Genomic DNA, 25,141 nt, shown 5'->3' on the forward strand with positions numbered 1-25,141 from the left:
TGAGAAACCTTTTGGTCCTTATTTCGTTTTAATGTAACTATTCTGCTGCTGCTGCTCTGCAGGGAGGGGGATGGTGTAGGGATGTTGGAATTTCATACTTCAAACATTTGCTGCCTGCCAATCTGTTTTTCTTCTCTGTTCATGTTAAAAAAAACAAAATAGTCTTCAAGTGTAATGAAAAAAAATAAAATGTTCTTTAAGTATATCCTTTGTTGACATTAAGTGATTTCTTATGTCTCCATACAACTAATTTTATAGGATAAACAACCCCAAGGGCTTAATTATGGAAGGGAAGCTTCAAAACCCAGATATGGCTTTGAGCACCAGCTGGGAGGACAAGAACCAGGCTAACTGAAGTGCAGGGTGTGTGTCTGTCCCCTTCCCCTGGATTCAGGGAGTCCCTGCAGATGAGGCCATTCTGCTGCTGGTTAAGTGGGAACAGCTGTACCTCCTATGTGGCACCTGAGGTTACATACAGAAGGTGTTCTCTTTGTCTCTTTCTTTCTCTCTCTGTAGGGTAGGGCTCAGATGGGTCCAAAAAAAGAACCAACTGTTACCAGTGCTGTGGGAGCTTTGCTGCAGAACAGGGCCCTGGTGGCCACGAATGAAGTCCCAACCAAGTCAGGTGAGTCAAAGCATGCATTTCAGCTCTCAAATGATGGAGGTCAGAGGAGATCACTGTTGGGTTTGGGATTCACTGGTAGTCTGCAAAAGCTCTAAGACATTCACTGTTGCTTTTGGATGCAAAGATATTTGGGTTAGAGGTTAAAGCTTATTTGCCAAAAGGGAATATTTCTTAATTTATCAGGATTACACAACTTTCACAATGTACAAGTCAAATTCGATTACTGCAATGGGAGTCTAAACCATTGTTCTCCAGTCTAGTAAAATTGAAGAGATTGAAAATAGGAGAAGACCACGTGTCATATGTTTGTGTTGAAAATAAGGGGAAAGTTTCTTTTCTAGAAATAAATACAGATCCTCCTCAATTTATGATGGGGCTATGTCCTGATAAGCCCATTGTAAATAGAAATATTATAAGTCAAAAATGCATTTAACATCCCAATTAACCCATGTAAAGTTGAAAAATCTTATGTCAAACTAACATAAGTCAAGAATTTCTGTACAGTCATCCCTCAGTATCCACAGGTGATTGGTCCCAGGGCCCTAGTGGGTACCAAAACCTGAGATGTTGAAGTCCCTGATATAAAATGGCGTAGAATTTGTATATAACCTAGGCACATCCTCCTGTATACACTAAATCATCTCCAGATTACTTATAATACCTAAGGCAATGTAAATGCTATGTAAGTAGTTGTTATGCTATGTTAAAATTGTTGTATTATTTTTTATTATTGGTACAGTTGGGTTTTATTTATTTATTTATTTTTAAATGTTCTCCATCTGTAGTTGTTAAATCTGCAGATGTGGAACCCATGGGAACAGAGGCTGACTGTAATTTCTTCAAAGTAGCAACAAGGCAGAACCATAGGAGCCATCCTAATGGGGATGAGGTGGTATCTCATTTTAGTTTTAATTTGCATATCTCTAATGACTTATGAGGTTAAGCCTCTTTTCAAGTGCTTATTGGTCATTTGTATATATTCTTTGAAAAAATGTCTGCTCAAGTCCTTTGCCCATTTTTGAATTGTTTTTGTTGTTTTGGTTTTTGCTAACTTAATCACCAGTGTGATTGGTTGTTTTTGTTGTTGACTTTTAGGAATTCTCTATGTATTCTGGATATTAATCCCTTATCAGCCATATGGTTTATAAATATTCTTTTCTTTCCTATTCCATGGGTTGCCTTTTTACTCTGTTGATATTCTTTTTTGTGTGTGTTTTTTGTTTGTTTGAGACAGGGTCTCTGTTGCCCAGGCTGGAGTGCAGTGGCACAATCATAGCTCACTGCAGCTTCAACCTGCCAGGCTCGAGTGATCCTCCCACCTCAGCCTCCCGAGTACCCAGGACTACACGCATGTGCCACCATGCCCAGATAATTTTTAAATTTTTCGTAGAGATGAGTTCTCACTATGCTGATATTCTCTTGATTCATAAATTTTTAAAATTTTCGTGAAGTCCAATTTGTCTATTTTTCTTTGGTTGCCTCTGGTGACCAAGGAATCCAAGAAATTGGATTAATCCTTGCCTAATCCAGGGTCAGAGAGGTTTACTCCTATGTTTTTGTCTAAGCTAAGGCTAGCTTTAGAGCTTACGTTTTAGTTCTTTGATCCATTTTGAGTTAATTTTTAATATATGGTGTTAGGTAAGAGTCCAGCTTCATTCTTTTGAATGTAGATGTCCAGTTTCCCCATTCAACCAATGGTCTTGCACCCTTGTCAAAAATCATTTGACCATGTATACAAGGGTTTATTTCTGGACTCTATTCTATTTCATTGGTTTATATGTCTGTCTTTATGCCAGTATTATATTTCCTTGATTACTATAGCTTTTAGTAAGTTTTGACATCAGGAACTGTGAGTCCTCCAAGGTACAGCCAAGATTGTTTTGGCTATTTGGGATCCCTTGAGATTCCATGTGAATTTTAGGTTGGGCTTTTTTATTTCTGCAAGAAACATCATTGAGATTTTAACCGTGATTGCACTGAATCTGCAGATTGCTTTGGTTAGTATGGACATCTTAACAATAGTAAGTTTTCAAATCCATGAACATGGAATATATTTCTGTTTATTTATGTCCTCTTTAATTTCTTTCAGCAATGTTTTGTAGTTTTCATTGTACAAATCTTTCACCTCATTGCTTAAGTTCATTCCTAAGTGTTCTTTTTGATGTTATTGTAAATGTAGTTGTCTTCATAATTTTTTTGATTGTTCATTGTCAGTATATAGAAATACAACTAATTTTCATGTGTTGACTTTCTGTTCTACTTTGCTGAATTAATTTATTGCTTCTAATAAGTTTTTTGGTGATATCTTTAGGATTTTCTGCTTATAAGATCATAGCGTCTGTGAACAGAGATAATTTTACTTCCTCCTTTCCAATTTGGATGCCTTTTAATTTTTTTCTTGCCTAATTGCTCTGGTTGGAACTTCTAGTACTTCATTAAATAGAAGTGGTGAAAATTAGCACACTTGCATTGTTCTTGATCTCAGAGGGAAAGTTTTCAGTCTTTCAGCCTTGAGTATGGTGATCTCTGTGGGTTTTACATGTATGGTTTTTATTATGTTGAGGTAGTTTCCTTCTATTCTTAGTTTGTTGAGTGTTTTTATCATGAAAGGGTGTTGAATTTTCTCAAATGCTTTATTTTGCATCAATTGAGATGATGATGTAATTTTTGTCCTTTATTCTGTAAATGTAGTGTACATTGATCGATTTTCATGTGTTGAACCATCCCTGTATCCCAGGAACAAATCTCACATGGTCATGGTGTATAATCCTTTTAACATGCTACTGAACTTGATTTGTTAGTATTTCATTGAGGATTTTTGCATTAATGTTCATAAGGGATGTAGTTTTCTTATAGCATCTTTGAAGTCAGGGTACCCTTCACCTTATGGAATGAATTAGGAATGTTCCTACTTCTTCAACACATTTGGGAAAAGTCTGAGAAGGGTTGGTGTTAGTTTTTCTTTAAATGTTTGGTGGAACTCGCCAGTGAAGCTCTCAGGTCCGGAGCATTTTAATGTCATGAGATCTTTTATTATTAATTCTATCTCCTTACTAGTTATCAGTCTATTCAAATATTCTATTCGTTCATGATTTACTCTAGGTAGGTGTTGTGTTTTTTAGGAATTCATCCATTTCATCTAGGTTCTCCAATTTTTTGGTATATATTTTTTCATAATACTCTCATGAAATCCTTTTTTATTTCTATAGCATTGGTAATCATATCTCCATTTTCTTTTCTGATTTGAGTAATTTGAGTGTTTTCTCTTTTTTAATTTTAATTTTAATTTTTTTTTTGTTTTGTTTTGAGAGAGAGCCTCACTCTGTTGCCAAAGCTGGATTGCAGTGGCAAAATCTTAGCTCACTGCAACCTCCACCTCCTGGGTTCAGGCGATTCTCCTGTCTCAGCCTCTCCAGTAGCTAGAACCACAGGCACACACCACCACACCTGGCTAATTTTTGTATTTTTAATAGAGATAGAGTTTTGCCATGTTAGCTAGGCTGGTCTCTAAATTATGGCCTCAAGTGATCTGCCCGCCTTGGCCTTGCAAAGTGCTGGGATTACAGGCATTAGCCACTGTGCCCAGCCCCTCTTTTTTTTTCTTATTAGTCTATCAAGCTAATGGTTTTCTTTTCATTTTAAGTTCAGGGGTACATGTGCAGGATGTGCAGGTTTGTTACATAGGTAAGCATGTGCTACGGTGATTTGCTGCCAGATCATCCTAGGTATTAAGCTGAGCATCCATGAGCTATTCTTCCTCATGCTCTCCCTCCTTCCCCCCATTCTCCAGCAGGCCCCATTGTGTGTTGTTCTCCACTATGTGTCCATGTTTTCTCATCATCCAGCTCCCACTTATAAGTGAGAACATGTGGGATTTGGTTTTCTGTTCCTGCATTAGTTTGTGGCAGATAATGGCCTCCAGCTCCATCCACGTCCCTGCAAAGGACACCATCTCATTCCTTTTTATGGCTGTATGGTATTCCATGGTGTATATGTGCCACATTTTCTTTATCCAGTCTATCACTGATGGACATTTAGGTTGATTCCATGTCTTTGCTATTGTGAATAGTGCTGCAATGAAAATACATGTGCATGTATCTTTATAATAGAATAATTTATATTCCTTTGGGTGTATACCCAGTAATGGGATTGCTGGGTCAAATGGTATTTCTGCCTCTAGATCTTTGAGGAATCACCACGCTGTCTTCCACAATGGTTAAACTAATTTATAGTTCCACCAACAGTGTACAATATTCCTTTTTCTCCACAACCTTGCCAGCATCTGTTATTTTTTTAACTTTTTAATAATAGCTATTCTGATTGGTGTAAGATGGTATCTCATTGTGGTTTTGATTTGCATTTCTCTAATGTTCAGTGATGTTGAGCTCTTTTCATATGTTTGTTGGCTGCATGTATGTCTTCTTTTGAGAAGTGTCTGTTCATGTCCTTTGCCTACATTTTAATGAAGTTGTTTTTATCTTTTAAATTTGTATAAGTTCCTTGTAGATGCTACATATTAGACCTTTGTCAGATGGATAGATTGCAAACATTTTCTCCCATTCTGTAAGTTGTGTGTTCACTCTATTGGTGGTTTCTTTTGCTGTACAGAAGCTCTTTAGTTTAACTAGATCCCGTTTGTCAATTTTTGCATTCGTTGCAATTGCTTTTGGTGTCTTCATCATGAAATCTTTGCCCATGACTATGTTCTGAATGGTATTGCCTAGATTTTCTTCTATGGTTTTTATAGTTTTTGGGCTTTACATTTAAGTCCTTAATCCATCTTGAGTTGATTTTTGCAGATGGTATGAGGAAGGGATCCAGTTTCAATTCTCTGCATATGGCTGGCCAGTTATCCCAGCACCATTTATTAAATAAAGAATTCTTTCCCCATTGCTTGTTTTTGTCAGGTTTGTTGAAGATCAGATGGTTTTAGGTTTGCAATCTTATTTCTGGGTTCTCTATTCTGTTCCATTGGTCTTTGAGTCTTTTTGTACTAGTGTAATGCTGTTTTTGTTACTGTAGCCTTGTAGTGTAGTTTGAAGTTGGGTAGCGTGATGGCTCCAGCTTTGTTCTTTTTGCTTAGGATTGTCTTGACTATTTGGGCTCTGTTTTGATTTCATATGAATTTTAAAATAGTTTTTTTCTAATTCTGTGAAGAATGTCAATGGTAGTTTAATGGAAATTGCATTGAATCTGTAAATTGCTTTGAGCAGTATGTCAATTTTCATGATATTGATTCTTCCTATTCACGAGCATGGTATATTTTTCCATTTGTTTGTGTCATCTCTGATTTCTTTGAGCAGTGGTTTATAGTTCTCTTTGAAGAGATTCTTCACTTTCCTTGTTAGCTGTATTCCTGGGCATTTTATTCTTTCTGTGACAATTGTGAATGGAGGTTCACTCATGATTTCGCTCTCAGCTTGCCTGTTGTTTGTGTATAGGAATGCTAGCAATTTTTGCATATTGATTTTGTATTTTGAGACTTTGCTGAAGTTGCTTACCAACTTAAGAAGCTTTTGGCCTGAGACAATGGGGTTTTCTAGATATAGGATCCTGTCATCTGCAAACAAAGATGGTTTGACTTCCTCTTTTCCTGTTGGAATCTTCTTTCTTTCTTTCTTTTGCCTGATTGCCCTGGACAGAACTTCCAGTACTATGTTCAATAGGAGTGGTGAGAGAGGGCCTCTTTGTCTTGTGCCAGTTTTCAAGGGGAAATCTTCCAGCTTTTGCCAAATCAGTATGATATTGGCTGTGGGTTTGTCATATGTGACACTTATTATTTTGAAGTGTGTTCCTTTAATACCTAGTTTATTGAGCGTTTTTAACATAAAGGGATGTTGAATTTTATTGAAGGTCCTTTCTGTATCCATTGAGAAATTCATATCTTTAGATCTGTTTATGTAATGTATCACATTTATTGATTTGTGTACATTGAACCAACCTTGCATCTCAGGGATGAAGCCTACTGAATTGTAGTGGATAAGCTTTTTGATGTGCTGCTGGATCTGGTTTGCCAGTATTTTGTTGAGGATTTTTGCATTGATGTTCATCAAGGATATTGGCCTGAAGTTTTTGTTGTTGGTTGTGTATCTCTGACAGGTTTTGGTGGTGGGCTCCTGTAATCCCACCTACTCAGGAGGCTGAGGCATGAGAGTCACATGAACCTGGGAGGCAGAGGTTGCAGAGAGCTGAGATTGACCCACTGCACTCCAGCCTGGGTGACAGAGCTAGACTCCATCTCAAAAAAGAAAAAAAAATAAGTTAGGGAAGATTCCCCCTCCTTTTCAATTTTTTGGAATAGTTTCAGTAGAAATAGTACCAGCTCTTCTTTGTACCTTTAGTAGAATTCATCTGTGAATCTATCTGGTCCTGGGCTTTTTTTTTTCCCCAGCTGGTAGGCTATTTATTTCTGCCTCAATTTCAGAACTTGTTATTGGTCTATTCAGGCATTCTGTTTCTTCCCTGTTCAGTCTTGGGAGGATGTATGTGTCCAGGAATTTATCCATTTCTTCTAGAATTTCTAGTGTATGTGCATAGGGTTGTTTATAGTATTCTCTGATGGTTGTTTGTATCTCTGTGGGGTCAGTGGTGATATCCCCCTTATCATTTTTGATTGTGTTTATATAAATCTTCTCTCTTTTCTTCTTTACTAGTCTAGCTAGCAGTCTATCTATCTTATTAATCTTAAAAAAGCAGTTATTGGATTCATGGATTTTTTGAAGGGTTTTGTTTTGTTTGTTTTTACCTTCTTCAGTTTAGCTCTGATCTTGATTATTTCTTGTCTTCTACTAGCTTTGGGTTTATTTGCTCTTGGTTCTCTAGCTCTTTTAGTAGTTAAGTTGTCAATTTGAGCTCTTTCTAGCTTTTCGATGTGGGCATTTAGTGCTGTAAATTTTCCTCTTAACACTGCTTTAGCTGCATCCCAGAGATTCTGATACACTGTATCTTTGTTCTCATTAATTTCAAAGAACTTGATTTCGGCCTTTATTTCATTATTTGCCCACAAGTCATTCAGGAGCAGGCTCCATGCAGTGTTCAGTTTCCATGTAGTGGTGTGGTTTTGAATGAATTTCTTAATCTTGAGTTGTTCAGTTTCCATGTGATGTGGTGTGTTTTTGAGTGAATTTCTTACTCTTGAGTTCTAATTTGATTGTGCTGTGGTCTGACAGACTGGTTGTTATGATTTCAGCTCTTTTGCTTTTGTTGAGGCGTGTTTTACTTCTGATTATGTGATCAATTTTAGAGTTAAGTGCCATGTGGCAATGAGAAGAATGTATATTCTGTTGTTTTGGGGTGGAGAGTTCTTTAGATATCTATCAGGTCCACTTGATCCAGAGCTGAGTTCAAGTCCCGAATATCTTTGTTAATTTTCTGTCTTGATGATCTGTCTAATAGTGTTGGTGTAGTGTTAAAATCTCCCACTATTACTATTTGCAAGTCTAAGTCTCTGAAAGCCTCTAAGAACTTGCTTTATGAATCTACATGCTCCTGTATTGGGTGCATATATATTTAGGATAGTAAGCTCTTCTTGTTGAATTGAACCCTTTACCTTTATGTAATGCCCTTCTTTTGTCTTTTTTGATCTTTTTTAGTTTGTTTGTTTATTTTTGAGATGGAGTCTTGCTCTGTCTCCCAGGCTGGAGTGCAGTGGCACGATTTTGGCTCATTGCAACCTCCACCTCCTGGTTCAAGTGATTCTCCTGCCTCAGCTTCCCGAGTAGCTGAGATTACAGGCACCCACCACCATGCCCAGCTGGTTTTTGTACTTTTTGTGGAGATGGGGTTTAACCATGTTGGCCAGGGTGGTCTCAAACTCCTAATCTCAGGTTATTCACCTGCCTCGGCCTCCCAAAGTGCTAGGATTACAGGCATGAGCCACTGCGCCCAGCCGTTTGTTGGTTTAAAGCCTGTTTTGTCAGAAACTAGGATTGCAACCCCTGCTGTTTTCAATATTTTCCATTTGCTTGGTAAATTTTCCTTCATCCCTTTATTTTGAGCCTACGTATGTCTTTGCAAGTAAGATGGGTCTCTTGAAGACAGCATACTGATGGGCCCTGGTTCTTTATCCAGTTTGCTGCTCTATATCTTTTAATTGGGGCTTTTAGCCCATTTAAATTTAAGGTTAGTATTGTTATGTGTGAATTAGATCCTGTCATCATGATGCTAGTTAGTTATTTTGTAGACTTCTTTCTGTGTTTGCTTCATAGTGTCACTGGTCTGTGTATTTCAGTGTGTTTTTGTAATGGCTTTTCCTTTCCATACTTAGTGCTTCCTTCAGGAGCTCTTGCAAGGCAGGTCTGGTGGTAACAAATTCCCTCATCATTTGCTTGTCTGAAAAGGATGTTGTTTCTCCTTTGCTTATGAAGCTTAGTTTGACTGGATATGAAATTCTGGGTTGGAAATTCTTTTCTTTAAGAATGTTGAATTTTGGCCCCCAGTCTCTTCTAGCTTCTAGGGTTTCCACTGAGAGGTCTACTGTTAGTCTGATGGCTTGCCTTTGTAGGTGACCTGGCCTTTCTCTCTGGCTGCCCTTAACCATTTTTTCTTTCATTTCAATCTTGGAGAATCTGATTATTATGTGTCTTGGGGATGATCTTCTCAGGGAGTATTTTACTGGGGTTCTCTGCATTTCCTGAATTTGAATATTGGCCTGTCTTGCTAGGTTGGGGAAGTTCTGGATTATATCCTAAAGTGTGTTTTCCAACTTGGTTCCATTCTCTCTGTCTCTTTCAGGTACCCCAATCAGTTGTAGATTTGGTCTCTTTACATAATCCCATATTTCTCAGAGGTTTTGTTCTTTTTTTTCATTCTTTTTTCTCTATTTTTGTCAGCCCGTCTTATTTCAGAAAGATAGTCTTCAAGCTCTGAGATTCTTTCTTCCACATAGTCTATTCTGCTATTAATATTTGTGATTGCATTGTGAAGTCCTGTACTGTGCTTTTCAGCTCTAACAAATTAGTTATGTTTCTCTTTAAACTGGCTATTTGGGCTCTCGGCTCCTGTATTGTTTTATCGTGATTCTTAGCTTCTTTGCATTGGTTTACAACATGCTCTTTTATCTCAGCAAAGTTTATTACCCACCTTCTGAAACCTACTTCTGTCATTTCAACCATCTCAGCCTCAGCCCAGTTCTCAGCCCTTGCTGGAGAGGTGTTGCAGTCATTTTAAGGAAAAGGGGCACTCTGGCTTTTTGAGTTTTCAGTGTTTTTGCATTGCTTCTTTCTCATCTTAGTGGGCTTATCTACCTTTGATTTTTTACATTGCTGATTTTTGGATGGGTTTTGTTGTTGTTGTTTTCTATTTGTTTGTTTTTCTTTTAACAGCCTGGCAACTCATCCATAGGGCTGCTAAGGTTTGCTGGGGGTCCACTCTAAACCTTAGTTTTCTTGTTTATTTTCTGTACCTTGAGGTATCACCTGTGAAGGCTGTGAAATAGCAAAGATGGCAGCCAACTTTTTTCCTCTAGAAGCTCTATCCTGGGGTACTGACCTATTGCTGGCCCAAATTTGCCTGTAGGAGGTGGCTGAAGACTCCTGTTGGGGGGTCTTACCCAGTCAGGGTCAGGAACCCACTTAAAGAAGCAGTTTGGATGCTTTTGATAGAGCAGCTGTGCTGTATTGGAGATCCCTTCTGCCCCTGATCGGTTTGGGCTCTCCAAGGCCCACAGGCTGGACAAGCTGAGAAGCCAAATGGCCAAGTTGGCAGCCTGCCCCACCCTTCAGGCACTTTGTCCCAGGGACAACACAGGCCAGGGTGACCAGAGGCCCCTGTGGGTGGGACCTGACTGGGAGTACCTGCCCCAGGATCCAAGGAGGAGTGGATCAGGGTCTTGCTTAAAGAAGCAGTCCGGCCATACCTCAACAAAACAGCTGTGCTGTGGTGATGAACTGCCTCTGCCCCGTCAACTTGGTCTCTCCAAAGCCCACAGTCCAGAACGGCTAAGTCATCCAACCAACCCAGGTGACAGCCCTCCCCTCCTCTGGGCACTTCATCCCAGGGAGAGATCAGAGCTCTGTCCCTAATATGTGCAGGCAGGTGTGGCTGGAGTGTCCAGCTAGAAGGTTCTACCCAGTGAGGAAGAAGCAGTCTGGCCGTGAACTGGCAAAGCTGCTGTGTTGCACTTCTAGGGAAACCCTTCCTTGTCTGGATGGTTTCGACTCTCCAGAGTCCACAGGCTGGAATAGCTGAATTGACCAAACAGCAGAGGTGTTGCCCACCACTCTCCCCTTGAGGCTCCATCCTGTCTCAGGCAGGCTCCGCCCTGTTGCTGATGGCTTACTGGAATTCCAAGACAGTGGGTCTTATCTTGTCAGGTGTGGTGGAAGTGGGGTCTACAGAATGATGCTGCTTGGCTCCCTGGATTCTGCCCCTTCCTAGGGATATATGCAGACCACCTACCTTGCCTGTGTTGCAGAAAGACTGGTGTATTTAAAGCTCCTGGGTTTCTGTGTGTGCCTGAGCAGTTGCTCTGCCAAGACTCTACCCAGTTCTATGTGACAGATCCAAGGCTCTGGTGGCATAGGCTCACAAGGGGATCTCCTGATCCACAGGTTGCAAAGATTCATGGGAGAAGCATGGTTCCTGGGTCACATAGTCACTAATTGCTTCCCTTGGCTGGGGGTGGGGGTTTCCTTGGCTCCATGTCACTCCTGGTGGGCCATCGTGCCACCCTACTTTTCTTCATTCTGTGTGTATTGAGTTGTTTCCCTAATCAGTCCCAGTGTGAGAACCTGGATGTTTCAGTTGAAAGCTGTATTCACTTGCCTGTTTTGTTCCTTTCTGTGAGTGCTGTGGACCACAGCTGCTTCTAATCGGCCATCTTGGCCCCTCTCCCAATGGTTTTTCAATTTATTGATTCTTTTCAAAGAACCAACTTTTGGTTTTATTGATTTTTCTCTATTTTTCTATTCTTGATTTCATTTCTCTCCGTCTAACCTTTATTATCTACTTTCTTCCACTAGCTTTTGATTTCATTTGTTCTTCTCGCATTCCTTAATTTGCAAAGTTGGATTGTTGATTTGAGATCTTTTTTGTTTTTTTAATGTAAGCATTTATAGGTGTAAATTCCCCCTCAGCACTGCTGTTTCTAAGTCCCATAAGTTTCAGTGTGTTTTTTCTTGAGATTCATTCATCTCCAAATATTTTCTAATTTCTCTTGTGATTTCTTCCTTGATAACATTGGTTGCTTAAGAGTGTGTTGTTTAATTTCCACAAATTTATGAATTTTATAGTTTTATTTCTGCTTTATCTCACCGTGGTTGGAGAAGACACTTCATATGATATATGTCTTTTTAAATTTACTGAGACTTAATTTGTGGCCTAACATGTGGTTCATTCTGGAAAATGTTGCATGTGCCCTTGAGAAACATATATTGCTGTTTTTGAGTAGAGTGTTCTGTATATGTCTGTTAGATCTAGTTGGTTTATTGTATTAAATCCTCTATTTTCTTATGTATCTTTATCTGGTTGGTGTTGAGAGTGGAGTATTGAAGTCTCCAACTATTGTTGTAGAACTGTCTATTTCTCCCTTTAGTTCTGTTGATTTTTGCTTCATATATTTTGATGATCTGTCAGTAGGTTCCTCTTTGTGTCTTGTAATCTTTTTTGACTTAAAGTTTATTTTGTCTAATATTAGTGTGGCCACTAATATTAGTGGCCTCTGCTCTCTCTGGTTATTATTTGCATGCTATATCTTTTTCCATCCTTTCAATTTCAATCTATTTTTGTCTTTGGATCTAAAATGAGTATCTTATAGGCAGCATGTAGTTTTATTCATTCTGCCAATCTCTGTCTATTGATTAGACAGTTTAATCGATTTATATTTCAAGCAATTACTGATAAGGACGACATTTGTCATTCTGGTATATGTTTTCTATATGCCTTATAGCTTTTTTGTTCCTCGTTTCCTGCATCACTGTTGATATGATTTGGCTGTGTCCTAACCCGAATTTCATCTTGAATTCCCAAGTGTTGTGGGAGGGACCCAGTGGCAAGTAATTGAATCATGGGGGCAAGTCTTCCCTGTGCTATTCTCATGACAATGAGTAAGTCTCACGAGATCTGATGGTTTTAAAAAGAGGAGTTCCCCTGCACAATCTCTGTGTTCTCTTTGCTGCCATGTGAGATATGCCTTTCACCTTCCACCACGATTGTGTGGCCTTCCCAGCCATGTGGAACTGTAAGTCCAATAAACTTCTTTCTTTTGTAAATTGCCCAGCCTTGGATATGTCTTTATCGGCAGCATGAAAACAGACTAATACAGTAAATTGATACCAGTAGAGTGGGGCGCTGCTGAAAAGATATCTGAAAATGTGGAAGTGACTTTGGAACAGGGTAACAGGCAGAGGTTGGAACAGTTTGGAGGCCTCAGAAAAAGGCAGGAAAATGTGAGAAAGTTTGGAACTTCCTAGAGACTTGTTGAATGGCTTTGACCAAAATGTTGATAGTGATATGGACAATGAAATCCAGGCTGAAGTGGTCTCAGATGGAGATGAGGAACTTGTTGGGAACTGGAGTGAAGGTTCCTCTTGTTATGTTTTAGCAAAGAGACTGGTGGCATTTTGCCCCTGCCATAGAGATTTGTGGAACTTTGGACTTCAGGGAGATGACTTAGGGTATCTGGCAGAATAAATTTCTAAGCAGCAAAGCATTCAATATGTGACTTGGGTACTGTTAAAGGCATTCAGTTTTAAAAGGGAAAATGAGCATAAAAGTTTGGAAAAGTTGCAGCCTGATAATGCAATAGAAAAGAAAATCCCATTTTCTGGGGAGAAATTCAAACTGGCTGCAGAGATTTGTATAAGTAATGAGGAGCTGAATGTTAGTCCCCAGGACAATGAGGAAAATGTCTCCACAGCATGTCAGAGCCCTTTGTGGCAGCACCTCCCATCATAGGCCCGAGGTTTAAGGGGAAAAAATGGTTTTGTGGGCCAAGCCCAGCATCCATCTGATGTATGCAGTCTAGGGACTTGGTGCCCTGTGTCCCAGCTGCTCCAGCCCTGACTAAAAGGGGCCAAGGTACAGCTCAGGCTGTTGCTTCAGAGGGTGGAAGCCCCAAGCCTTGGCAGCTTCCACGTGGTGTTGAGCCTGTGGATGCACAGAAGTCAAGAACTGAGGTTTGGGAACCTCTGTCTAGATTTCAGAAGATGTATGGAAATACCTGGATGCCCAAGCTGAAGTTTGCTGCAGGGGTGGGGCCCTCATGGAGAACCTCTGCTAGGGCAGTGTGGAAGGGAAATGTGGGGTCAGAGCCCCCACACAGAGTCCCTACTGGGGCACCATCTAGTGGAGCTGTGAGAAGAGGGCTGGCTGCCATCCTCCAGACCCCACAATGGTAGATCCACTGACAGTGTGCACTGTGCACCTGGAAAAGCCGCAGACACTCAACACCAGCCCACGAAAGCAGCCAGGAGGGGCTGTATCCTACAAAGCCCCAGGGGTGGAGCTGCCCAAGGCTGTGGGAGTACACCTCTTGCATCAGAGTGACCTGGATGTGAGATATGGAGTCAAAGGAGATTATTTTGGAGCTTCAAGATTTGACTGCCCCACTGGGTTTCAGATTTGTGCGGGGCCTATAGCCCCTTTGTTTGGCCAATGTCTCCCATTTGGAATGGCTGTATTTACCCAGCACATGTACGCCCATTGTATCTAAGAAGTAACTAATTTGCTTTTGATTTACAGGCTCATAGGTGGAAGGGTCTTGCCTTGTCTCAGATGAGACTTTGGATTGTGGACTTTTGAGTTAATGCTGAAATGAGTTAAGACTTTGGGGGACTGTTGGGAAGGCATGATTGGTTTTGAAATGTGAAGACATGAGATTTGGGAGGGGCCAGGGACAAAATGATATAGTTTGGCTGTGTCCCTACCCAAATATCATCTTGAATTCCCATGTGTTTTTGGAGGTACCCAGTGGGAGGTAACTGAATCATGGGGGCAAGTCTTTCCTGTGCTATTCTCATGATAGTGAGTAAGTCTCATGAGATCTGACGGCTTTAAAAAGAGGAGCTCCCCTGCACAAGCTCTCTGTTCTCTTGTCTGCTGCCATGTGAGACGTGCCTTTCACCTTCCACTGTGATTGTTAGGCCTTCCCAGCCACGTGGAACTGTAAGTCCAATAAACCTCTTTCTTTTGTAAATTGCCCAGTCTTGGGTATGTCTTTATCAGCAGCATGAAAACAGACTAATACTACTGTCTTCTTTTGTTTTTAGTTGATTTTTGAAGCAAAACATTTATATTCCTTCCTCATTGCCTTTTGTATGTATAACTATTTTCTTAGTGGTTACCATGGGGACTACATTTAACTTCCTAATGTTATCACATTCTAATTTGAATTTATTCCAGCTTATCTTCATAACATACAATAACTGCTCCTTCAGCAACGTCTTTTCCACCCATTTTGTTATTGATGTCACAAAATTACATCTTTATGCAGGTTGAATGCTCCTAATCTAAAAATCTGAAATCTAAAATGCTCCAACATCTGAAACTTTTTGAGCACTGACATGACATGCAACTGATTTTTGGATTAGTGATGTTCAACCAGTAAGTATAATGCAAGTATTCCAAGATTTAAAAAAAAATCTGCAACACTTTGGTCCCAAGCATTTCAGATAAGGGATCCTTAATTTGTGCTTTGTATAGTAAACTAATAATTCCTACATTTGGTCTCTTAAATTATGTATAAAACAAAATGTGGAGTTACAAACCAGTTACAGTACTAGTTTTTAGACTAATAATTGTTTTTTAAAATGTGTTAGTCTCTTCAATCATGTAGAAAACAAAAAAGTGGAGTTGCAAACCATTATTACAATAGTACTAGCTTTTATAATTGTCCATGCATTTACCTTTAGTGAGATTTTGATTTCTTCATACAGCTTCAAGTTTCTGTCTAGGATCCTCCCACTTCACCTTGCAGGACTCCCTTGAGTATTTCTTGCAGGGCAGGTCTCATGATAATGAACTTCCTCAGCTTTTGTTTATCTGGGAATGTCTTAATTTCTTCTTCGCCTTTTTTTGGTAAGAGACAGGATCTTACTATGTTGCCCGGGCTGAACTCAAGCTCCTGGGCTCAAGCAATCCTCCTACCCCAGCCTCCTGAGTAGCTGAGACTAGAGGCATGCACCTCTGTACCCATCTCTTCCCTTACTTTTTGAAGGACAGTTTTTCTGTATATGAGATTTTTGGTTGACATTTTTTTTCTTTTACCACTTTGAATATATTGGCCCACTGTGTTTCGTCCTCCATGGTTTCTGATGAGAAGTCTGCTGATCTTATTGAACATTCCTGGTTTGTGACAGGTCATTTTTTTTCTTGCTACTCTGATTATTTTTTTCTTTTTCTTTTGAAAGTTTGATTATGATGTGTCTCAATGTTGGTCTCTTTGAGTCCGTCTTACTTTTAGTTTTTGAATGATTCTTAAATGTTTATAGTCATGTCTTTTGTTAAATCTGGCAAGTTTTCAGCCATTATTTCTCTCTGCTCTTTTCTCTCTCTGCTCCTTCAGGTATTCCCACAATGCATATGTTGGTCAGTTTGACAGTGTCCCACAGGTCCCTAAGACTCTGTTCACCTTTCCTTAAGTTTTTCTCTTTCTGTTCCTCAGACTTGATAATTTCCATTGTCCTGTCTTTAAGTTTGCTGAGTCTTTCCTCTGTTTGTTCAAATGTATTATTGAATCCTACTAGTAAAGTTTTCATTTCATTTATTCTATTTTTCAGTTCTAGAATTTTATTTGGTTTCTTTTCAGGATTTATTTTCATGGATATTTCCATTTTGTTCATATATTTCTTGAGTCTCTTCACATCTTTTTTCAGTTCCCTGAGCATCTTCAGTTGTTTAAAAGTATTTGTCTAATAGATCTGTTTAGCAGATCTGTCATCAGGTCTTTTTTTGGGAACTGTTGTGTTGATTTTTTTTCTTTGAAGGTGCTATACTTTTTCTTTGTCTGGCTTGTCATTTTCTTTGTTGTAAATTGGACATTTGGACCTAATAATATGTAACTGTGGAAATTAGATATTCTCCCTTCTGCAGGGTTTGCTATTCTCTCTCTCTCTCTCTCTCTGTGTGTGTGTGTGTGTGTGTGTGTGTGTGTGTGTGTGTGTGTGACTGTCTCTGTGCCAAGGATCAGTCTTAGGTGTCAACTTAAGGTCTTCTCAGTATTTTTGAGCTTGTGTCTTTCTCTGGGTGTGGCATGTTCACCTTGTAATTTCCTCATATATGTAGTTTTTTTAAAAAAAAATTGTAGTTTTTAACGTCTAGTTTCCAAAAGGGAGAAAAGACAAAAATAAAAGGAGAGAAGGGCACTGTCTCTTTAAATCCCCTGGAAGTTACTTCAGCCAGAGGAGAAGGGGCTTACAACAATGATGGGAGGTACAACAATGGCCACCTGCCTCTTTGTACCTCTTTGATCAGAAACAACAATCAGTGATCAGAGCATAAATCTCTGATAGAGATTCTTATTTGGGTTCTTATTTGCCTACCATGGCTCCCACAGGCCATGTCCAGATTGATCCAGGAATATGTGCAGAGCTCTGCCACACAGCACAGCTGAGGGGTGGAGGATGTGTAGCTGTGCCAAGATCTGAAATTGGTGAAATTAACTGTATCTTACTGTTCAAGCCTTCCCCTGGAAGTTGCCAGTCTTCAATAGACTCCAGAGTCCAAAATAGTTATATGGGACACATTCTGCCAGCGCAATTGTTATCTAGGAGGGGAGACAAATTCCTGGTGCTTCCTACTCTTCTATCTTTCCAGAATTCTGACAAGTAATTAGTTTTTTCCTCATTTGGGAAAAACTTAACAGTGAGGTAGATACTAGTTTTCAGTAAGAAAAAAAAATTTAAATTGTATGTGTATTAATTTGGTAAAACTTTTACTAATAAGCTTTTTTCTAAAGTACAATGCTTAGTGTCCTTCAGAAAAATAAAAAAACAATTTCTTTATTTATGGTTTCTTTTTTTTATTTTCCAGAGATAATACATATGAGAATGCTTAAAGGAGCAAAAAACACTCCTTTAAGTTTGAGGTCAAATCTTATTTTTCAAGGAGGAATATTTCTTAAGTTATAAGGATTAGATAACAAATCAACACGAGGGTCTAGAACCATTGAGCTCTTGTTTAGTAAACTTGGAAAGAGATCGTGAATGGGAAAAGACAGCATGTCAGTTATGGTGTTGAAAATCAGAAAAGAATTTTCTTCCTTGAACTGATTTATTTAAAGTAGCAACAAGACATAAGAGAAAAGGTCCCAAATTAGGAATCAAAAGTCCTGTGTCCTAGTATGTGATGTTAAGCAGAACATTATAAAGATACCATTCTAATACATAAGAAAATAGACTAGTAGATCAGTAAATATAAGCAAAATGGTATTATGTTTGATCTTGACTAGTTAGTGAGGATTTATAAGTACTGTGATGTCACTAAGTAAAAGGCAAAGTTCTTAAAATGGTTGACACGGCTGGGCGCGGTGGCTCACACCTGTAATCCCAGTACTTTGGGAGGCCTAGGCAGGCAGATCACAAGTCAGGAGATCGAGACCATCCTGGCCAACATGGTGAAACCCCGTCTCTACTAAAAATACAAAAATTAGCCAGGTGTGGTGGGACGTGCCTGTAATCCCAGCTACTCGGGAGGCTGAGGCAGGAGAATCGCTTGAACCCAGGAGTCGGAGGTTACAGTGAGCCAAGATCGCCACTGCACTCCAGCCTGACAACACAGCGAGAGACTCCGTCTCAAAAAAAATAAAAGGTTGACACTAGGTTCCATAATACCATCTGAGCTCACCTTCTCCTATTTCTCCTTTTTTAAAAAAAACCGAATCCCAAATGTAATACAGTGCTGTTTCTTCTTAATCCTGCTCCAGCTACAAGTGGCCCCAGGTTGTTCCTTGACCATAGCAGCCATACACACTCCTGTCTCATGACCTTTGTACTGGCTGCCCCCTCTGCTGAAAACAAAAACACTCTCCCAGTAATCTGCACTGCTCACTCATTCACTTCCTTCAGTTCTTTGCTAAAGTGTCGTCTCAGTGAGACTTCTCCAACCTCTGTATTTAAAACTAACCAAGCCTTCCCTAATTCCTTTGTGATTATTTCCACATAGCATTTATCACCATCTAATATTCAATATATATTTAACTCATTTGTCTCTCCTGTACCAAAAAGAAATCGAATATAAGTTTCAAGAAAGGGGAATTCTCTACTGTACCTTTCTCTATTGTACTGGAATATCCCTACTTTTTAGAGTTGTTTGTGGCACACAAGAGGGACTCAGTAAATACTTGTTGAATGAAATGTATGAGAAGAAGTGGAAATCTTGATTCCATCATTTCACACTCAAATTATTATCATAGAATAGAATTATCATGTTAATTAGCTTTAGGAGATAGCTTTGTTTTATTTCAAGCTCAAGATGCTTTTTAAATTTAATTTCTTACTCTCTACTTGCTTAAGTAAAAAAATATAATTGCTGGCTGGGTGTGGTGGCTCACATTTATAATCCCGGTGCTTTGGGAGGCCAAAGTCAGAGGATCGCTGGATGCCAGAAGTTCAAGACCAGCCTGGGCAACATAGCAAGACCCTGTCTCTACAAGAAAAATTTAAAAATTTGCTACATGTGGTGGCACCCACTTGTAGCTCTTGCTACCCAGGAGACTGAGGTGGGAGGATTGCTTGAGTCCAGTACAAGTGTTCAAGGCTGCAATGAACTATGATCGTGCCACTGCACACCAGTCTGGGTGACAAACTAAGTCCTTTTCTCTTAAAAAAATAAAAATAAAAATAAAGTTGCTAGGGTTAATATGTCTTTCAATTAGTCACATATAATTTGGAGCCATTCTGGGGAGGAATTAGAAGCATACTGGGTGAAGGTGAATCTCTAAAGTGTTTAAGGACTTGGAGAAAAGTACCAAATGCCTTTCGTTGATGCAAACAAGCCCATGCATTAGTTAGAATCTCACTTAGTGAGATTTCCTTTGTTCCGTTCTGATATTAGTCTACTTGTAATATGTGGTCTTTTTGTTGATATATAATATTTGTACATATTTATGGAATACATGTTTTGATACATGAATAAAATGTGTAATGATCAAATCAGGGTATTTAAGATATCTATCACCTCAAACATTTATTATTTATTTGACTTGGGAACATTTCAAATCTTCTTTTCCAGTTATTCTGAAATATGGAATATATTGTTGTTAACTGCAGTCACCCTACTGTGCTATCAAACACTAGAACTTATTCTTTCTATCTAACTGTATTTCGTACCTACTAACCAACCTCTCCACCAGCACCCTGCCTCACACATACCCTTCCTGTCCTCTGGTAACTATCATTCTATTCCCTACATCACTGAAATCAGCTTTTTTAGCTCCCACATATGAATGAGAACATGTGATATTTGTCTTTCAGTGTCTGGCTTAATTCATTTAACAATAATGACCTCTAGTTCCATACACATTGCTGCAAATGACAGGATGTCATTCTTTTTTTTGTGGATGAATAGTATTCCGCTGAGTATATATACCACATTTTCTTTTTTTCAAATTTTATTCACATGTTTTATTCATTCATCCATTAATGAACATTTAGATTGATTTCATATGTTGCTATTGTGAATAGTCCTGCCATAAACAAGAGGATATGGGTATCCCTTTGATATACTGATTTCCTTTCCTTTGAATAAATACCCAATAGTGAGATTACTAGATTTTGTGTTAGTTGTATTGTTAGTTTGTTGAGGAAACTTCATACTGTCTTCTGCAAGGGCTGTACTAATTTACTTTCCAACCAACAGTGTATAATATAGAGTTCCCTTTTCTCCGCATCCTCACAAGCATCTGTTATTTCTTGCCTTTTTCATAAGAGCCATTCTAACAAGGGTAAGATTTTGTCTCATTGCATCTTGGATTGGCATTTCCCTGATAATTAATTATGTTGAACATTTTTTCCATATACCTGTTGTCCATTTTTAAGTCCTTTTTTTTTCCCTGTAACCAGGGGTGAGAGAGGTATGTCTTCTTTTGAGAAATGCCTACTCAGATCCTTTGCCCACTTTTTCATGGGATTATTAGTTTTTTTGCTGTTAAGTTGTTTGAATTCCTCAGGTATATGTGTTGTGTTAGATAAAAAACACAAAAAGTTGTTTGAGTTCCTTGCTTATTCTGAATATTAGTTCCTTGGGAGATGAATGGTTTGCAAATATTTTCTCCTATTTAGCATGTTGTCCTTCTCACTCTGTTGATTGCTTCCTTTGCTGCATAGAAGCTTTTTAGTTTATATAGTCCCATTTGTTTATTTTATTTTTGTTGCCTGTGCTTTTGAAGTCATGGCCATAAATTTTTTGCCTAGACCAATGTCTGAGAGCATTTTCCCTATTTTCTTCTAGTAGTTTCATAGTTTTGGGTCTTACGTTTAAGTCTTTCATCAATTTTGGGTTGATTTTTGTATATTGTGAGACATAGGGATCTAGTTTCATTTTTCTGTACTTGGATATCCAGTTTTCCCTGTACCATTATTGAAGAGGATGCCTTTCCCCAATTTATATTCTTAATGGCTTTGTTGAAAGCTTTGTTGAAAATCAGTTAGCTGTAAATACATGCATGTATTCCTGGAGTGTCTATTCTGTTTCATTGGTTTATGTGTCTGTTTTTATACCAATACCTTGCTGTTTTAGTTACTACAGCTTTTTAATATATTTTGAAATCAGGTATGTGATGCCTCCAGCTTTGTTTTTTTTTACTCAGGAACACTATGGCTATTTGAGCTCTTTAATGGTTCTATACAAATTTTAGGATTTTTTTGTATTTATATAAAGAATGTCATTGGTGTTTTGATAGGGATTACATTGAATCTGTAGATTGCTTTGGGTAGTATGGTCATTTTAACAATAGTAATTCTTCTGAGTCATGAGCATGGGATATCTTTCCATTTGTTTGTGTCCTCTTAACATTCTTTCATCAGTGTTTTGAAGTTTTCCTCGTAAGGGTCTTTCACTTTCTTGGTTTAATTTATTCCTAAGTATTTTATTTTTTGTAGCTATTGTAAATGAGATTGTTTTCTTTTTTAGCCAGTTTATTATTGGCACATAGAAATGCTGCTGATTTTTATATGTTGATTTTGTATCCTGCAATTTTACTAAATTCATTTATTCTAGGAGTGTTTTTGGTGGAGTCTTTAGGTTTTATATATATATATATGTATTACATATATATATCCATGTATATATAATACACACACACATATATATCCATGTTATCTACAAAGAGGGACAGTTTGACTTCCTCTATTCCAATTTAGATGACATTTATTTATTTCTCTTTCCTGATTGCTCTGGCAAGGACTTCCAGTACTATGTTGAATAAAAGTGATGACCCTATCTCTAAATAAATAATAAAAATGAAGTGGTAGAACTGGGTATCCAATGTCTTGTTACAGGTCTTTCAGCTTCTCCTCATTCAGTATTATGTTAGCTGTGCATTTGTCAGATATGACCTTTATTATGCTGAGGCATGTTTCTTCTATGCCTAATTTGTTAAGAGTTTTAATCATGAAAAGAAGTTGAATTTTATAAAATTCCTTTTCTCTGTCTATTGAAATGATCGTATTGTTTTTGTCTTTCATTCTGTTGTTGTGAGGTATCACATTTATTGACTTGCATGTGTTGAACCATCCTTTCATCTGATGTATTATCCTTTTATGGTGCTGTTGGATTCACTTTGCTAGTATTTTGTTGAAGCTTTTTTGTGTCTGTGTTCATCAGGGGTATTGGCCTGTAGTTTTCTATTTCCATTATGTCCTTGTCTGGTTTTGGTATCAGGGTAATACTGGCCTCACAGAATGAGTAAGGAAGAATTTCCTCCTTTGAATTTTCTGAAATAGTTTGAGAAGAATAGGTGTTAGTTTTTCTTTACAAGTTTGATAGCATTTGGAAGTAAAGACATCAGGTGCTGAGCTTTTCTTTGTTGGGAGACTTTTTATTACTGATTCAATCTCATTCCTTTTTTTTTTTTTTTTTTTTTTTTTTTTTTGAGACAGAGTCTCACTCTGTCGCCCAGGCTGGAGTGCAGTGGTGCAATCTCCCCTCACTGCAAGCTCCGCCTCCCGGGTTCACGCCATTCTCCTGCCTCAGCCTCCCGAGCAGCTGGGAGTATAGGCACCCGCCACCACGCCCGGCTAATTTTTTGTATTTTTAGTAGAGACGGGGTTTCACTTTGTTAGCCAGCATGGTCTCGATCTCCTGACCTTGTGATCCGCCTGCCTATGGCCTCCCAAAGTGCTGAGATTACAGGCGTGAGCCACTGCTCCCAGCCCATTACTTGTTATTGGTCTATTCAGGTTTTCTCTTTCTTCCTTATTCATTCTTTTCTTTTTTTTTTTTTTTTGGAGACGGAGTTTCGCTCTTGTTGCCCAGGCTGGAGTGTAGTGGCGCGATCTCGTCTCACCGCAACCTCCGCCTCCCGTGCTCAAGCAATTCTCCTGCCTCAGTCTCCCGAGTAGCTGGGATTATAGGCATGCGCCATCACACCAGGCTAATTTTTTTGTGTTTTTAGTAGAGATGGGGTTTCTCCATGTTGGTCAGGCTGGTCTCGAACTCCTGACCTCAGGAGGCCCACCTTGGCCTCCCAAAGTGCTGGGATTACAGGCATGAGCCACGGTGCCCGGCCCTGATTCATTCTTAGTAGATTGTATGTGTCCAGGAATTTATCCATTTCCTCTAGCTTTTCTAATTTGTTAGCATATAGTTCTTTATACGTCTGATGATTTCTTGTATTTCTGTGGTATCAGTTGTAATGTCTCCCTTTTTGTTTGTGATTTTGCTAATTCACATCCTCTGTCTTATTTTCTTGGTTAGTCTAGCTAGCGATTTATCAATTTTGTTTATCTTTTCAAAAAACTAACTTTTCATTCCATTGACCTTTGTATTTTTTTTTAAAGTCTCTATTACATTTAGTTCTGCTCTGATCTTTATTGTTTCTTTCCTTCCGCTAATTTTGGATTTGGTCTGCTCTTGCTTTTCTAGTTATTGAGGGGGCATCCTTAGCTTGATTATTTGAAATGTTTCTACTTCTTGATATATGCATTTATTGCTATGAAATTCCCTCTTAGCACTTCTTTTGCTACATCCCATGGGTTTTGATATGTTGTGTTTCCATTCTCATTTGTCTCAAGACGTTTATTTCCTTCTGTCTTCTTCATTGACCCAATGGCTGTTAAGCATGTTATTTAATTTCCATGTATTTGTATAGTTTCCAAAGTTCCTGTTGTTATTGATTTCTAGTTTTATCCCATTGTGATCTGAAAGGTACTTGATATGATTTTGATTTTTTTTTAAATTTAGACTTGCTTCGTGGCCTAGCATATGGTCTATACCGGAGAATGTTCCATGTGTTGATGAGAAGAATGTATATTCTGTTGCTATTGGATAAAATATTCCATGCATGTCTTTTGGGTACATTGATCTAAAGTGCAGTTTAAATCTAATGTTCCTTTCATGATTTTCTGTCTTGATGATCTGTCTAATATGGAGAGTAGGGTGCTGAAGTCTTCAACTATTATTGTATTGGAGTCTATCTCTCCCTTCAGATCTAATAATATTTGCTATATATAACTGGATGTTCTGGTGTTAAGTTCATATATATTTAGAATTGTATCTTCTTGCCGAACAAATCCGTTTATCATTATACGGTGACCTTGTTTATTTGTTTATAATAGATTTAGGGGGTACAAATACAGCTTTGTTACATGGGTATATTGTGTAGTGTTGAGGTCTGGGCTTTTAGTGTAACCATCACCTGAATAGTGTTTATTGTACCCATTAGGTAATTTTTCATCCCTTACCCGCCTCCCACCTTCCCACCTTTCCAAGTCTCTAATGCCTGTTATTCCAATCTGTATGTCCATGTGTGCATACTATTTATCTTTCATTTACAAGTGAGAACATGCAGTATTTTGCTTTCTGTTTTTGTTATTTTACTTGAGATAATGGCCTCCAAATCCATACATGTAGTTGCAAAAGACATTATATTATTTTTTTCATGGATACATAGTATTCCATATATATATTTACCACATTTTCTTTATCCAATCATCCATTGATGGTTATTTAGGTTGATTCGGTATCTATCGTGACTAGTGCTGTGATAAACATGAGTGCATGTATCTTTTTGATAAAATGATTCTTTTCCTTTGAGTATATGCCCAGTAGTTGGATTGCTGGATTAAAGGGTAGTTCTATTTTTAATTCTTTGAGAAATCTCTATACTGTTTTCCATAGAGGTTGTCTAATTTACGTTTCTACCAACAGTATATAAGTGTTCCCTTTTCTCTGCATCTTTGCCAACATCTGTTATTTTTTTACTTTTTAACAGTAGCCATTCTGACTGGTATAAGATGGCACCTCATTATGGTTTAAATTTGCATTTCTCTGATGATTAGTGATGTTGAATATTTTTTCATATGCTTTTTGGGCATTTTTATGTTTACTTTTGAAAAATGTCTATGTTCTTTGCTCACTTCC

General features: G+C 38.4%; 1 protein-coding gene across 2 annotated transcripts in view; it reads left to right on the plus strand.

Annotated features, from left to right (window-relative positions):
* The window catches only part of ZC2HC1B (zinc finger C2HC-type containing 1B), a 73,871-nt gene that overhangs the window by 38,346 nt on the left and 10,384 nt on the right, over positions 1 to 25,141 (plus strand). For both annotated transcript variants that reach the window (XM_055391397.2, XM_004044777.5), the window contains exon 6: positions 517 to 625. In XM_055391397.2, coding sequence (XP_055247372.1) covers positions 517 to 625 — 109 coding nt within the window. The remainder of the gene's footprint in view (positions 1 to 516; positions 626 to 25,141) is intronic.

The sequence above is a fragment of the Gorilla gorilla genome, chromosome 5 (genome assembly GCF_029281585.2).
Source record: "Gorilla gorilla gorilla isolate KB3781 chromosome 5, NHGRI_mGorGor1-v2.1_pri, whole genome shotgun sequence".
Lineage (NCBI taxonomy): Eukaryota > Metazoa > Chordata > Mammalia > Primates > Hominidae > Gorilla > Gorilla gorilla.